We start from the raw sequence: 15,829 nt of genomic DNA on the forward strand, positions 1-15,829 counted from the left end.
TACCAGAGCGCCGAGTCGATGTCCAAAAGGCTTCTTAACAGCTTCTATCCCCAAGCTATAAGACTCCTGAACAGCTAATCAAATGGCTACCCAGACTCCTCTTTTACACTGCTGCTACTCTCTGTTTATAATCTATGCATAGTCAATTTAACTCTACATGTACATATTACCTTAACTTACCAGTGCCCCCGCACATTGACTCTGTACGGGTACTACATGTTTACAGCCTTGCTTGTTATTTAATGCTGCTGTTGAATTATTTGTTAATATTACTTAACTTTTTTCTTAAAGCATTGTTGTTATGGGCTTGTAAGTATGCATTTCACTTCAAGGTCTACACTTGTATTTGACACGTGACAAATAAAAATAGTTTGATTTGAAAAGCAGGATACTTAGTAGAACATTCAAGTTCATTTGATTTGACGTCGAGCATACACCAACAATCTAGACCTTAAACAACGCAACAAATTAAGTAGCTGTCATTTACAGTACCTGTGTGACACTAAGAAATAGGTCTTTGAGTGATCCAACAGGAAGAATGGGGGCTGCTTGGTGATGATGAGGAGGCGGGCTAACATGATGTGTAAGAAGTTCCGGCACCCTGCCTTGCGTTCCCGTTGGTTGAGGGGTAGCTGGCGCACCACCTCCGACCTCACCCCGAGTGCCTCCTCCAGGTCCGGTAGTACCTCGTTCTCCCCCACGGCTGTGGTCATCAGGTCCAACATCTTCAGCAGGAGGATGTGGGAGAGGTCCTGTAGGGAACGAGTAGAAAACAATAGAATGTAAATTAAACTGCAGAAACAACTACCTGACTGGTAACATGGCAATTGCCTTGGATATTTGAACTTCTTTGTTGCTAGACTCCATAACATGTTTTTCATGGGACCCTTAAATCTGTCAGTTACTCAAGGACCAAAACATTAGAAGCTTCATCAAATCATTTAACAAGTAGAAGTTATGGTCTTTTAATCTGACCAGTCCTCTTGAAATTGTAGAACTTTTGAGGAAAAAGCCCATCCAGCCAACCAACTACCTACCTCATCTTTGTTTTCTGCTCTATCGCACCCGAGTATTTCTACTTGCACATCCTCATCTGCACATTTATTACTCCAGTGTAAATTGTTAAATTGTAATTACTTTGTCACTTTTGGCCTATTTATTGCCTTACCTCCTTACTTCATTTGCACACACTGTATACAGATTTTTCTATTGTGTTTATTCCATGTGAAACTCTGGGTTGTCTTTGTCTCACTGCTTTGCTTTATCTTAGCCAGGTGGCAGTTGTAAATGAGAACTTCTTCTCAACTGGCCTACCTGGTTAAATAAAGGTGAAGATATATATATATATTACAGAATATCTTTCAAGAATGAATAAAAACGCTATACACATTAGCCCTGTTTATACCTGGTTCTAACATGCATCCTTTGTCCTTGTGGGACAAGCCATAGGTCTCACATATGAGGAATTTGTGCGTGTGTTTTATTTTTTGAGTGTGTGTGTTGGCGCACTTGATGTAACAGAGTGGTATACTACATAGCTGGATCAATGAGTTCGCCAGCAAACTTTGATAATCAACCGGAAATAACTACTTATTTTCTGGTTCATTCAAATTGAGGAACTTAAACTTAGATATGTTGTTTCGGTTATTGAGTCAATTAGACCAGGGTTTCCCAAACACGGTCATGCCCCGCCCCCACGTGACTGTTTTGGCTTTTGCCCTAGCACTACACAGCTGATTCAAATAACCAACTCATCAAGCTTTGATTATTTGTATCAGATGTGTATTTATAGGGCAAAAATAACAAAAAAAATTATGTATGTTGGTGTGGCAGTGACAAATCTTCTTGCCAAAATTGGACAGTGCAGCTGTTTTTTAAAGTTGTTTTTTTAGAAGAACCTGATTAATACCAACATGTAAGTGTTTTGTTATAGTTTTAAAGTATAACAGTTTAATCACAACAACCTTTTTTAAAGAACCCTGACATGTCTGGTCCTACCTGGCCGCCTCCGAAGACTCCGGAGAGACCCGTCCCCCAGATGTCTGACTCTGGACCAGCCGTGTACAGACAGCCGCCCAAGAAGGTCTCCTCGGACGCCCGGCCCAAGTATGTGGTCCATGACCAGAACAGAGGAGGAGGCGGAATGGCCACTAGGTACATGGCTTCTGGACCCACAGGTAAGAACACAGTGGTGGGCCTTACATTACACTGGGCTTGTCTTGTGTGAAACCTTGCTATAATGAGAACTTGTGATGGACTATTGTGAAAATCAGAAGTCTGTTATTGTCTAGCTCAAGCCTTGTAGTAGAGCGTTGGACCTGACACACTGAGTACATCAACGGCTTTGGTGATTAGTTCTTGATGCAAATAAATGTTTGTCATGTGATTAATGTTAAGTGTGTACCCGGTGGTTATTAAGTCTTTTTGTAAATGTAAAGTGCACTGTTTTGTATGTGTTCGACAGCTGGGCCCATGCAGCACCACCACCAAGAGGACCCAGGGTTTCACCCTAAATCTAATGACCACTACTACCAACCACCTCCCCACCGGCTCAAAGAAGACCAATCCTTGAACCCTCACATGGACCGCTACCAGCTGATGGTAGGTTGTAATTGCATCTGTAGCCTGGAATTCCCACTGACTATTGGTCCATTTCACCATGGTGTTTAGTGTTGTTTCCAGGCAAAGATTTGTAGTAATGTAATTTTGTAATGAAGCCAGAAATCGCTCATCCCATATTCAAATGTATTGGGACAAACACATTTTCAGATTTCTACATTTTCTGTCTATCCATCTCTTGCTGTTGTGACATTTTATAAAGTCACCCATCTTCATGTGACCCTACAAAAAACAATTCAGCACCAGGGACCTCCTGAGAAGCCGATTGGACACCATTCCATCATCGATGCAGAGATTGACTTGCTCACCTGCATGCTGGATGGTCTGGACAGCTATTCACAAAACAGCACACAGGTAGGCTACCTGACTGACGACATGGAAACTGTGAGGAATGCATAAAGAATATATATATTAATGGTCCCTTTCCTTTCTTTCGCAGCTGTACGACAACGTGCCTTACAACAAACACATCACAGGGGACTGCTACAAACCCTCAGCCCAGCCAGGAGCACCCTCTCAGGGCAGGTTGTTCATGGGTCTCCCACCTCACCCCCAACACCAGTATCGTCCTACACCCCCATTCCCCAGAGATCCCCTGTACTTCACCCAGCCAGACTACGCCGATGCCCAGGTCTCCAAACCTTACCCCCAGCCTGTCCCTTCCTCCTACACTACAGCCTCCACCACTACTCGCCCGAGAATTTGCGTCCAGGACAAAACAGCCCAGCCTGTAACCTACTCCCAGACAGGTAGGCAAGCTGAGCAGGGTTACACCCCTCCCCCACACCACCAGCACGCTTTGCGGCCCTCGCCCCGGAATCAGACTGTCCCTCATGGCTGGTACCCTTCCAACCCTGCTTCCAAAGCCCAGGAGCTGCACTCTGAGAGGGGTTACAAGGGGCGTGCCGCAGGGTCGGGAGGGAGAGCTACCCAATGCCCCACGTCCAATAGAGGCACAGAGACTAAAAAATCTGGGTCATGCTCGGCACCAAGCTCCGTCTGTCAGCCCAGTAAGGTGAGTGTCTGGAGTTAAAACGTCAACTGTTTGTGGTGCCTCTAAGATAAACTATGATCCTTTTTGAGTACTTGTATCTCCAGTCTCTTGGTTTCACTGATCTAAATGGGAAAGTAAAATTCTCTATGCTGATATTTCTGGGAAATTTGCTTTTATTTGTCCAGCAGGGGACAGCAGCTTTGAGACCAGAGGAGGAGTTGGACCAGCTCACTAAGAAGTTGGTGTATGACATGAATCATCCGCCTGCCAAAGAATACTTTGGTACGTTCCGTTTTCTTTCTAATAAAATTGTATATCCTTTGTAAATAACAGTCCAGTCAACACATCTGAAGTTTGCCTTGGGCGACACAGTTCATTTCAATGCTACAATATGTCCCTCCCATTTGCATCATGCCTTCTCCCCTTTCCCTCCATACTACCAGGTCGTTGTGCACGTTGCGGTGACAACGTCCTTGGCGGCTGTATCGCCATGGAGCAGGTGTTCCACGTGGAGTGTTTCACTTGCATCACCTGCCACGCCTGTCTCAGGTGGAAACCGTTCTATGCCCTGGACAAGCAGAGCTACTGCGAGAGCTGTTACACTGTGAGTGGCTGTCACTGACTGTCCTCTTTGTATTGAGAAGGCTCTTCCTCTTTTTGTTCTACATTTCTTTTTAGAAGTTGTCTCTCAATTCATCAGTTGATCTCTTTTGCTCTTTTTCACCGTCACCTCCATCGATTGGATTCTCTCTAGCGCACTATTCTGTCTGAACCTGTGCTGCCCCTCTCCCTCCCCCTCAGACTACCCTAGAGCGCTGCTCCAAGTGCTCCAAACCCATCCGGGACCATATCCTGCAGTTCATGGGCAAGGCCTACCACCCACGCTGCTTCAACTGCGTGGTCTGTGGCTGCTGCCTGGACGGCGTGCCCTTCACCCTGGACGCCACCGCTCAGATCCACTGCCTAGATGACTTCCACAGGTCAGCAACACAGATTGAACACACTTCCTCGTTGCCAGATACTGACTGTATTTTTATTTTTTCACCCCCAATTTCATGATATCCGCTTGGTAGTTAGTCTTGTCCCATCGCTGCAACTCCCATACAGATTTTTTTAGACCTTATTACTGGAGCCAGCTAATTAACTTCTAGTCATTGCTACTGCTAGTGGTCTTTATCTTTTTTAGCTCAGACATCTGCCGCTTCATCCTGGATAGCGCAGATAATACCTGCCAGTCTGCACCGCGCGATATCAGCCCTGAGCATATCAAACTGCTTTTTTACCCTCACTACATCACTGGATTCCTGCTGTCGTGGATGTTGAAGACCCATCTGCTATCCCCGGCCTGCTAGCTTCCTCTAAACCTTGTCTCCCGCTCGCCTAGCGTAGTAACGACTACCGAACGGCTCCCTGTTTCGTCTATTGCTGCTCATTGGACCCTATGATCACTCGGCTACACAATTGATGCCTGCTGGACTGTTCATTAACACGGTACTTCATTTTGTTTACCAGCATTTAACTCAGGCCCTGTGTGTAGCTAACTGACAGTCTTTGCCCCTTCATCGCCATTTACCCTTGTTGTCTTTGCTCTCCTGTGATTGCTTTAAGCCTCTCTCATGTCAACATGCCTTTATCATCTTCTGGCTATGCTCCATTTCCCCCAGAATGACATGCCCAAAGTAAACTGCCTGTTGCGCAGACCCTAAAGCCACCAGGATATGCATATAATTGGTACCATTGGAAAGAAAACACTTTGACATTTGTATAAATTATAAAATAATGTAGGAGAATTTGTTTTTTTTGAGACCATGGTCTTACAAAGGCAAGTATAAAGGTATACTCAATTCTAGCTCCCAGTATGCAATTCCTATGGCTACCATACAGTGTCAGCAGTGTATGTTCAAGGATTCAGACTTGTAACTTCCCAAATGAATAAGAAATATCAGTTGAACTACAGGGACAGTCTTGGAAATTTGTGTTCGGCCATGCCATGAAGACCAGACGCACCTGCTAAAATCGGTTTCGACATACTACTTTCCGTAAGAAATATTATAGTTTACATTTTAAGGTATCTGAGGAGTAAATAAATGTATTTTGACTTGTTGAAACAAAGTTTAGGGGTAGATTTTCAGATTCCTTTCTCTGCAGTTGACCGAGTGGGTTCCAGGTTCCAGGTCTGTGAGAGCCAGAAATCTTGCTTGTTCGTAGGTGACCAAATACTTATTTTCCGCCATAATTTGCAAATATATTCATTAAAAATCCTACAATGTGATTTTCTGGATTTTTTTTGTCTGTCATAGTTGAAGTGTACCTATGATTTAAAATTACAGGCCTGTCAATCACAGCATTCTTATTGGCAGACTCAGCAGCCTTGTTTCTCTAATGACTGCCTCGCCTGGTTTACCAACTACTTCTCAGAGTTCAGTGTGTCAAATCGGGGGTGCCACAGTGTCTATGGGGGTGCCACAGGGTTAAATTCTCGGGTCGACTCTTCTCGGTGTATGATGTCACTCTTGCTGCTGGTGATTCTTAGATCCACCTCTACGCAGACGACACCATTCTGTATACATCTGGCCCTTTGGACACTGTGTAAACAAACCTCCAAACGAGCTTCAACGCCATACAACACTCCTTCCGTGGCCTCCTTAATGCTAGTAAATCTTAATGCTAGTAAAACTAAGTGCATGCTCTTCAACCGATAGCTACTCGCCCGACAAGCATCACTACTCTGGACGGTTCTGACTTAGAATATGTGGACAGCTATAAATACCTAGATGTCGGGCTCGACTAAACTCTCCTTCCAGACTCATATTAATCATCTATTTTCCTTCACTCGTGCTGCCAAACATACTCTCTCAAAACTGACTATCCTACCGATCCTTGACTTCGGCAAGGTCATTTACAAAAGTCTCCAATAACCTACTCCGACTGCATCCAATTTGCTATCAGTGTCATCCGTTTTGTCGCCAAAGCCCCATATACACTGCTCAAAAAATAAAGGGAACACTAAAATAAAACAACCTAGATCTGAATGAATTAAATATATTTTCTTTACATAGTTGAATGTGCTGACAACAAAATCACACAAATTATCAATGGAAATCAAATTGATCATCCCATGGACGTCTGGATTTGGAGTCACACTCAAAATTGAAGTTGAAAACCACACTACAGGCTGATCCAACTTTTATGTTATGTCCTTAAAACAAGTCAAAATGAGGCTCAGTAGTGTCTGTGGCCTCCACGTGCCTATATGACCTCCCTACAACGCCTGGGCATGCTCCTGATGAGATGGCGGATGGTCTCCTAAGGGATCTCCTCCCAGACCTGGACTAAAGCATCCACCAACTCCTGGACAGTCTGTGGTGCAACGTGGCGTTGGTGGATGGAGCGAGACATGATGTCCCAGATGTGCTCAATTGGATTCAGATCTGGGAAACGGGCGGGCCAGTCCATAGCCTCAATGCCTTCCTCTTGCAGGAACTGCTGACACACTCCAGCCACATGAGGTCTAGCATTGTCTTGTATTAGGAGGAACCCAGGGCCAACCGCACCAGCATATGGTCTCACAAGGGGTCTGAGGATCTCATCTCGGTACCCAATGGCAGTCAGGCTACCACTGGCAAGCACATGGAGGGCTGTGCGGCCCCCCAAAGAAATGCCACCCCACAGCATGACTGACCCACCGCCAAACCGGTCATGCTGGGGGATGTTGCAAGCAGCAGAACGTTCTCCACGGCGTCTCCAGACTGTCACATCTGTCACATGCTCAGTGTGATCCTGCTTTCATCTGTGAAGAGCACAGGGCACCAGTGGCGAATTTGCCTATCTTGGTGGTCTCTGGCAAATGCCAAACGTCCTGCACGGTGTTGGGCTGTAAGCACATCCCCCACCTGTGGACGTCGGGCCCTCATATCACCCTCATGGAGTCTGTTTCTGACCGTTTGAGCAGACACATGCACATTTGTGGCCTACTGGTGGTCATTTTGCAGGGCTCTGGCAGTGCTCCTCCTGCTCCTCCTTGCACAAAGGCGGAGGTAGCGGTCCTGCTGCTGGGTTGTTGCCTTCCTACGGCCTCCATGTCTCCTGATGTACTGGCCTGTCTCCTGGTAGCGCCTCTATGCTCTGGACACTACGCTGACAGACACAGCAAACCTTGCCACAGTTCGCATTAATGTGCCATCCTGGATGAGCTGCACTACCTGAGCCACTTGTGTGGGTTGTAGACTCCGTCTCATGCTACCACTAGAGTGAAAGTACCGCCAGCATTCAAAAGTGACCAAAACATCAGCCAGGAAGCATAGGAACTGAGAAGTGGCCTGTGGTAACCACCTGCATAACCACTCCTTTATTGGGGGTGTCTTGCCTAATTGCCTATAATTTCCACCTGTTGTCTATTCCATTTGCACAACAGCATGTGAAATTTATTGTCAATCAGTGTTGCTTCCTAAGTGGACAGTTTGATTTCACAGAAGTGTGATTGACTTTGAGTTACATTGTGTTGTTTAAGTGTTCCCTTTATTTTTTGAGCAGTGTACTAGCCACCACTGCGATCTGTATGCATTCGTTGGCTGACCCTCGCTTCATATTCGTTCGCAAATCCACTGGCTCCAGGTCATCTATAAGTCTTGGCTAGGTAAATGCCCAGCCTTATCTCAGCTCACTGGTCACCATACCAACACCCACCTGTAGCACACGCTCCAGCAGGATTATTGCACTGGTTATCCCTTAAGCCAACACTTCCTTTGGCTACCTTTCCATCCAGTTCTCTGCTGCTAATGACTGGAATGAATTGTCAAAAATCACTGAAGCTGGAGATTTATCTCCCTCACTAACTTCAAGCGTCAGCTGTCAGAGCAGCTTACCGATCGCTGCAGCTTTACACAGCCCATATGTAAATGGCCCATCCAACTACCTACCTCATCCCCATATTTGTTTTTGTTTTTCTGCTCGCACACCCTCATCTGCACATCACTCCACTGTAAATTGTAATTACTTCGCCACTATGGGCTATTTGTTGGCTTACTTCATTTGCGCACACATTATACAGATTTTTCTATTGCGTTTTTGACTGTACGTTTATTTACCATCATGTGCAACTCTGTTGCTTTTGCCTCACTCCTTTCCTTTATCTTGTTCAGGTCGCAGTTGTAAATGAGAACATGTTCTCAACTGGCCTATCTGGTTAAATAAAAAACCCGGACGACACTGGGCCACTTGTGTGCCGCGTCACGAGTTTCGTCTGTAGTGACGCCTAAAGCTGTGCCTTAGACCTCTGCACTACTCTGGAGGCCACTGACTATACTTCAGGCATGCAATCAACTAGAACACTAGCACAACAATCAGATATAATCATCTGTCCAGTAGACCCATGTCTAAAACTTAAACTCGTGAAGTGTAATTCAGAGATTAACTGATCAATGGGAGACTTGATCAATTCAATTTTGAATTACGCTTTGAGTTTACAAGTTTTAGACATGAGTATTGGACAGATTATTATATCTGATTGTTGTTTTCCACACTCTGAGCTCTGTTCGTGTTGACGCTGGTGCTTCCTGTCCCCCACAGGAAGTTTGCCCCTTGCTGCTCAGTGTGTGGCCAGGCCATCGTGCCTGAGCCGGGCCAGGATGCGGCGGTCCGTATAGTGGCACTGGACCGCAGCTTCCACGTCAACTGCTATGGGTGTGAGGTGAGCGGTCACGTGTGTGTGTGTTAAACAGGTCACTCAAGTTGAATGATGTTGGCAGGCTATCACATCAAATGTACACAGCCCCCCCCCCAGTTGAACCTAATCCAGTGTTCCTGGATTGACTGTTTTCTCTGTCCCCTCCAGGAGTGTGGTCTGCGCCTGTCGTCTGAGGTTAAGGGGCGAGGCTGTTACCCCTTCGACGGTCACATCCTGTGTAAGGGCTGCAGCGCCCGGCGCATCCAGGACCTCTCTGCCAATATCTCCACTGACTGCTAACCAACTATAGGAAGTCAGTCCTACTCCTCTGATACATAACCTTAACCACAAGGGGGAATGTAAACCTGACTGTGTCTAAGGGCATCTTCATCCCCCTTCACTTTCATCTTCTCAGCCTTTCTTTATTCTTCAGATGCCCAAAGCTGAAGAATCAGTAGTAGTTGGCCTATTGAACCTCAATCTGACAGTCTTCAATATGAAGTCATTATTTAATTTCCCTTGACCAGGTTTGTTGGTACAGGATTACAGGTTATTGAAACATGGATTGACAATAAGTTTGACCCCTATGCCTTATCCTCCTCATACGATCATTCTCTATTCCTACTCCCGTCCCACGACACCCTATTCCCTACCCCTCAGTCCCATACCATTACTGGATAGAGCCCCTAATCTGCACCACCACCCCCACCCCATCCCAAACCCTTGACGGCACCACTGCTCAACTCACACACTATCCTTCATGTTGCACACTGTCTCACGCACACTATCCTTCATGTTGCACACTCACATACACACTATCATGCCAGACACAGGTGGGACATGGAAGGAGCTCTATGGAAAATAATGATTGATTGATATTGACGATGTGGAGGAATACTTAAGTAGGAAAATGAGGTGATATTGAGGAAGAGTAGGATAATGAGGAATACAATATCTTCCTGGCTGTGGGGTAACTGACCAGTCCAGATAATGGAACATATATTTTGTATACCATTAAAGTCAATAACAGTGCTGACCTGCCTCAAAGTGCACATATGCAAGGTATTTCTGACTGAGTTTATATTGCAGATGGTTTTGGTTGTGGGGTAAATGTGTTTGGAGACCAAGTGGGTGTAGTCTGTTGTGCAGTCAAGCGTTTTTAGAAAGTAGATGGAAAAAGAGATTGGTTAGAGAAGGAGATCACTAAAGTCAATGCTTTATTATTGGATGTTAATGCAGTATGTAGGATGTCATATGATATCTTGCACTGTCAGAACTTAACATTAATATTTTATTCCACTGGACAGCAATTTGTGTACTGCATTTTAGATAATGTTACTTGTATACAAGTCCAAACCCCCTGTTTTAAAATGTTCATGTGTTTTTCCTTTTTAACATTTGGGTTGATTTGATACGTTACAATGAAGATGAATAAGGTGCAATGAAATGTTTGCTCTTAAATCACTGAGAAACTACGATCTCCATGCTGGTCACGTGGGCTAAGAACATCCTAATATGGGTTTTTGTTTCAGCTTAGCCTTAAGAGTTAGATTTGTTGGCAATGTTTAAGTAACTCTGACGGAGTTATTCCCAAATTGTAATTTGGCCATTTAGTTTGTCTTGCTGTCCTCATTTTGTCTTGTAATTTAAAAACTGCTAGTATGGTTTGAAGCTTCTCTTCCAACTAGACCCTTAAAATATCAAATATATTGTTTTCTTTGTCCAGAATCATGTTTTGTTTCAGTATTTGATTCTTCTAAGAGTATAGGTCAATGAGCACAATGATATGAAGGTCCTTGTTTTGAGCCCTGTAAGTTGCATTTTCACTATATATCGACTCCTGTTGTGCTGCTATTGTCACAAAGTTGATATTTATCTGTGACTATGAGGGTAAGGGTCATCACTTTGTTTTTCACTGTGTAAATTTGTTCCACAGCATCCTATTGATAAGTACTGCAGAATAATCATATTTATCCATGAGAGGAATAGACTGAGCAGGTTTGTTTGTACAATTTGACTCAAGTTAGAAGTAGGTGTGTGTGAATGATTAGCTTCTTTTTCCCCTCTAATGCCGACTGTAGTATGATCAAAGACAATAAACCATCCTTTTTTCCCCAGCAAACTACACCATGCGTCTGTATTGATAGCCCGCTGTACTAGACCCCAACCTATGGAAAGGCACCATACTTAAATTAATGTTCTAAGTTTATTTGATTTGAGGTCAAGCATAACCAACATTCTAGACCTTAAACATTTTACCACCATGTGTCGTTGGAACGGCTACAATGTGGGCACTATCAGAATGTGCATAAGAAATGGACAAAGGACTCATGTAAGAACTAGGTATAAATGAGGCTATTGACACAAGTTAGTCAACCACTCACCTTGTCCTTGGTTGTGTCTGCTCTCTGTAGTGCATTTAGCACATCTCTGTGTGGAGCGATGCTGACCCTCGCTAGCAACACTGAAGCAGAGCCACCAGTAACCAGTAACACCTGTAGCTGAGAACACAGCATCTACCCTGTCCGTATGTTTGGCTATTGATTCAAAAGTATATTGATTGTGTCCTTCAATGCTATATTCAGCAGCAATAATCTTAGACTGGATGTCCGACAATAACCAGCCTAGAGTGGAGAACAAAACAAATGGCTGGATCTGAGAGAAGGAAGGTTGTTTGGTCCACATACAAAACACAGCCCCGTTGAAGTTGCACGTAACATTGGCGCCACCAATATATAGATTTCTTCATCCTTGGATCACCCTCCCTCGGACGAATACAGGGATGTGATTGGTTCCCTGTACAGTGCACTACTTTTGACCAGGGCCCTGTCTGAAATGGCACCCTATTGGGAATAGTAAAGGCACCCCATCTGAGACTCATTCACAGTCTAGTGTTGATCCAGTGTAAGGTGCTACCAGAGGAGGATGGAGGTTGATGTCCTTCTCAGCCAGTCCCAGTGGTGGTGTGCGTCAGTTGAGATTAGCCCCACCAGTCCAGATGCGTGTATCTGGAATGATGTGTGGTTCTGACGCTCCGCACAGAGCTGCTAATTATATGAAGAGACTCAAATGTTGATTGGAAGGTCTGCCTACTGTCCGCTCAACCCCCCCTTAGTCCCTAGCTTCTCCTTCCCACCCACCCCATCATGTTCGCAGAAGAAGTAAGCATTCATCTCGCCAAGGGCTTATTCAAATAAATGTGGATGTCGTTACCTTGTTTCAACACATATGCTCTCTGTTTCATAGTTGTAACTTAAACACTCCACAAATAAAATTGAACACTTTTTGATTTACATTTTTTTTTTTTTTTGGGGGGGGGTTTACATCTTGTCTACATAAACTAATGAAAATGCTATTTTGTTATTTGACATATATATTTTTTCAATATTCTAATGTTATCTAAGACCTTCATAACCACAGCCAAGTTATAATTTTTACAATAGCATATAGTGTTGGGCATTTATTAATTACATTGTTAAATTGTGGATCAATCCACCAGAGAGGAGGAGCGTAGTCAAATCAAATCAAATGTATTTATATAGCCCTTCTTACATCAGCTGATATCTCAAAGTGCTGTACAGAAACCCATTCTAAAACCCCAAACAGCAAGAAATGCATGTGTAGAAACCTTGGAAGAAACCTAGAGAGGAACCAGGCTATGAGGGGTGGCCAGCCCTCTTCTGGCTGTGCCAGGTGGAGATTATAACAGAACATGGCCAAGATGTTCAAATGTTCATAAATTACCAGCATGATCAAATAATAATAATCACAGTAGTTGTGAAGGGTGCAGCAAGTCAGCACCTCAGGAGTAAATGTCAGTTGGCTTTTCATAGCCGATCATTAAGAGTATCTCTACCTCTCCTGCTGTCTCTAGAGAGTTGAAAACAGCAGGTCTGGGACAGGTAGCACGTCCGGTGAACAGGTCATGTTTCCATAGCCGCAGGCAGAACAGTTGAAACTGGAGCAGCAGCACGGCCAGGTGGACTGGGGACAGCAAGGAGTCATCATGTCAGGTAGTCCTGAGGCATGGTCCTAGGGCTCAGGTCCTCCAAGAGAGAGAAAGAAAGAGAAAGAGAGAATTAGAGAGAGGATACTTAAATTCACACAGGACACTGGATAAGTGTTGAAGGAATTCTAAATTCCTCTGTTTTAATTCCCAATCAAAATGAAACACTCTGTCAATGCATTAAAGGTTTGTAAGACCCTTATTTTATAAGAATGGACAGAGCCCCGGTCTTAAAAGTCAGGTAACAGCGTTTAATTCAAGAGACTACTGCCTTCATACACATTTTACCACAGGTTATAAACTGAAAATGATGTCAGAGTTTTCTAAATGTTCTATCTCTTCTTGACAATGGTAGAGAGGCCCTATAGTTCTCAAGCCTTCCCTCCTCGCCTAAAGCCAAGGTCAGTCAGTGTTGATAAGCATTCTAGACAGTCTGGAGATAGTCCGTCCCTGCCATCTGGAGATAGGTCATTCATTTGTACCAAGGCATTGTTCTAAACTACTGACTACATTATATACAATTGGGAATGGGAGCAAGAGAGAAAATTCATACGTGTACAGTACATAATAGCATTTGGACTAGTCAGTCCTGATTGAAATGTTTACATAATTAGTAATCATTGATAAAAATTCCCGTAACAATAAGACAGGAGAAGTACTCCAGATATAACAATGTGATCCTAGCCCCCGACACATAAACAACTGCAGCATAAATACTGGAGGCTGAGACAGGAGGGGTCAGGAGACAATGTGGCCCCATCTGATGATACCCCCGGACAGGGCCAAACAGGAAGAATATAACCCCACCCACGTTGCCAAAGCACAGCCCCCACACCACTAGAGGGATTTCTTCAACCACCAACATACCATCCTGAGACAAGGCCGAGTATAGCCTACAAAGATCTCCGCCACGGCACAACCCAAGGGGGGGCGCCAACCCAGACAGGAAGATCACGTCAGTGACTCAACCCACTCAAGTGACGCACCCCTCCTAGGGACGGCATGAAAGAGCACCAGTAAGCCAGTGACTCAGCCCATGTAATAGGGTTAGAGGCAGAGAATCCCAGTGGAGAGAGGGGAACCGGCCAGGCAGAGACAGCAAAGGCGGTTCGTTGCTCCAGAGCCTTTCCGTTCACCTTCACACTCCTGGGCCAGACTACACTCAATCATATGACCCACTGAAGAGATGAGTCTTCAGTAATGACTTAAAGGTTGTGACCGAGTCTGCGTCTCTCACATGGGTAGGCAGACCATTCCATAAAAATGGAGCTCTATAGGAGAAAGCCCTGCCTCCAGCTGCTTGCTTCGAAATTCTAGGGACAATTAGGAGGCCTGCGTCTTGTGACCACAGCATATGTGTAGGTATGTACGGCAGGACCAAATCGGAAAGATTGGTAGGAGCAAGCCCATGTAATGCTTTGTAGGTTAGCAGTAAAACCTTGAAATCAGCCCTTGCCTTAACAGGAAGCCAGTGTAGGGAGGCTAGCAATGGAGTACTATGATCAAATATTAAGGTTCTAGTCAGGATTCTAGCAGCCGTATTTAGCACTAACTGAAGTTTATTTGAGTGCTTTATCTGGGTAGCCAGAAAGTAGAGCATTGCAGTAGTCTAACCTTGTAACAAAAGCATGAATTAATTTTTATGCATCATTTTTGGACAGAAAGTTTCTGATTTTGCAATGTTACATAGATGGAAAAAAGCTGTCCTTGAAACAGTCTTGAAATGTTCATCAAAAGAGAGATCAGGGTCCAGAAGAACGCCGAGGTCCTTCACAGTTTTATTTGAGACAACGGTACAACCATCAAGATTAATTGTCAGATTCAACAGAAGATCTCTTTGTTTCTTGGGACCTAGAACAAGCATCTCTGTTTGTCTGAGTTTAAAAGTAGAAAGTTTGCAGCCATCCACTTCCTTATGTCTGAAACACAGGCTTCTAGCGAGGGCAATTTTGGGGCTTCACCATGTTTCATTGAAATGTACAGCTACAGTGCCTTGCAAAAGTATTCGGACCCCTTGAACTTTGCGACCTTTTGCCACATTTCAGGCTTCAAACATAAAGATATAAAACTGTATTTTTTTGTGAAGAATCAACAACAAGTGGGACACAATCATGAAGTGGATCGACATTTATTGGATATTTCAAACTTTTTTAACAAATCAAAAACGGAACAATTGGGCGTGCAAAATTATTCAGCCCCTTTACTTTCAGTGCAGCAAACTCTCTCCAGAAGTTCAGTGAGGATCTCTGAATGATCCAATGTTGACCTAAATGACTAATGATGATAAATACAATCCATCTGTGTGTAATCAAGTCTCCGTATAAATGCACCTGCACTGTGATAGTCTCAGGAGGTCAGTTAAAAGCGCAGAGAGCATCATGAAGAACAAGGAACACACCAGGCAGGTCCGAGATACTGTTGTGAAGAAGTTTAAAGCCGGATTTGGATACAAAAAGATTTCCCAAGCTTTAAACATCCCAAGGAGCACTGTGCAAGCGATAATATTGAAATGGAAGGAGTATCAGACCACTGCAAATCTACCAAG

At 44.3% G+C, this 15,829-nt stretch overlaps 1 protein-coding gene across 1 annotated transcript; it reads left to right on the forward strand.

Moving 5' to 3' along the window:
• Positions 1–1,984: 1,984 nt before the first annotated feature.
• LOC135516551 (thyroid receptor-interacting protein 6-like) lies at positions 1,985–9,578 on the forward strand. The gene is made up of 9 exons (XM_064940904.1): positions 1,985–2,177; positions 2,465–2,601; positions 2,860–2,973; positions 3,059–3,634; positions 3,799–3,895; positions 4,057–4,217; positions 4,415–4,593; positions 9,182–9,302; positions 9,447–9,578. The coding sequence occupies exons 1-9, from the start codon at positions 1,985–1,987 to the stop codon at positions 9,576–9,578; spliced, it is 1,710 nt and encodes a 569-aa protein (XP_064796976.1).
• Positions 9,579–15,829: the final 6,251 nt, after the last annotated feature.

The sequence above is a fragment of the Oncorhynchus masou genome, chromosome 27 (genome assembly GCF_036934945.1).
Source record: "Oncorhynchus masou masou isolate Uvic2021 chromosome 27, UVic_Omas_1.1, whole genome shotgun sequence".
Lineage (NCBI taxonomy): Eukaryota > Metazoa > Chordata > Actinopteri > Salmoniformes > Salmonidae > Oncorhynchus > Oncorhynchus masou.

Bases quoted from the DNA above. Each gene is read 5' to 3' on its own strand.
- LOC135516551 (XM_064940904.1), top strand. From the start codon at position 1,985: ATGTCTGGTCCTACCTGGCCGCCTCCGAAGACTCCGGAGAGACCCGTC. The intron at 2,974-3,058 runs GTAGGCTACCTG...TTTCTTTCGCAG, and splicing joins ATTCACAAAACAGCACACAG to CTGTACGACAACGTGCCTTA. The intron at 3,896-4,056 runs GTACGTTCCGTT...CCATACTACCAG, and splicing joins GCCTGCCAAAGAATACTTTG to GTCGTTGTGCACGTTGCGGT.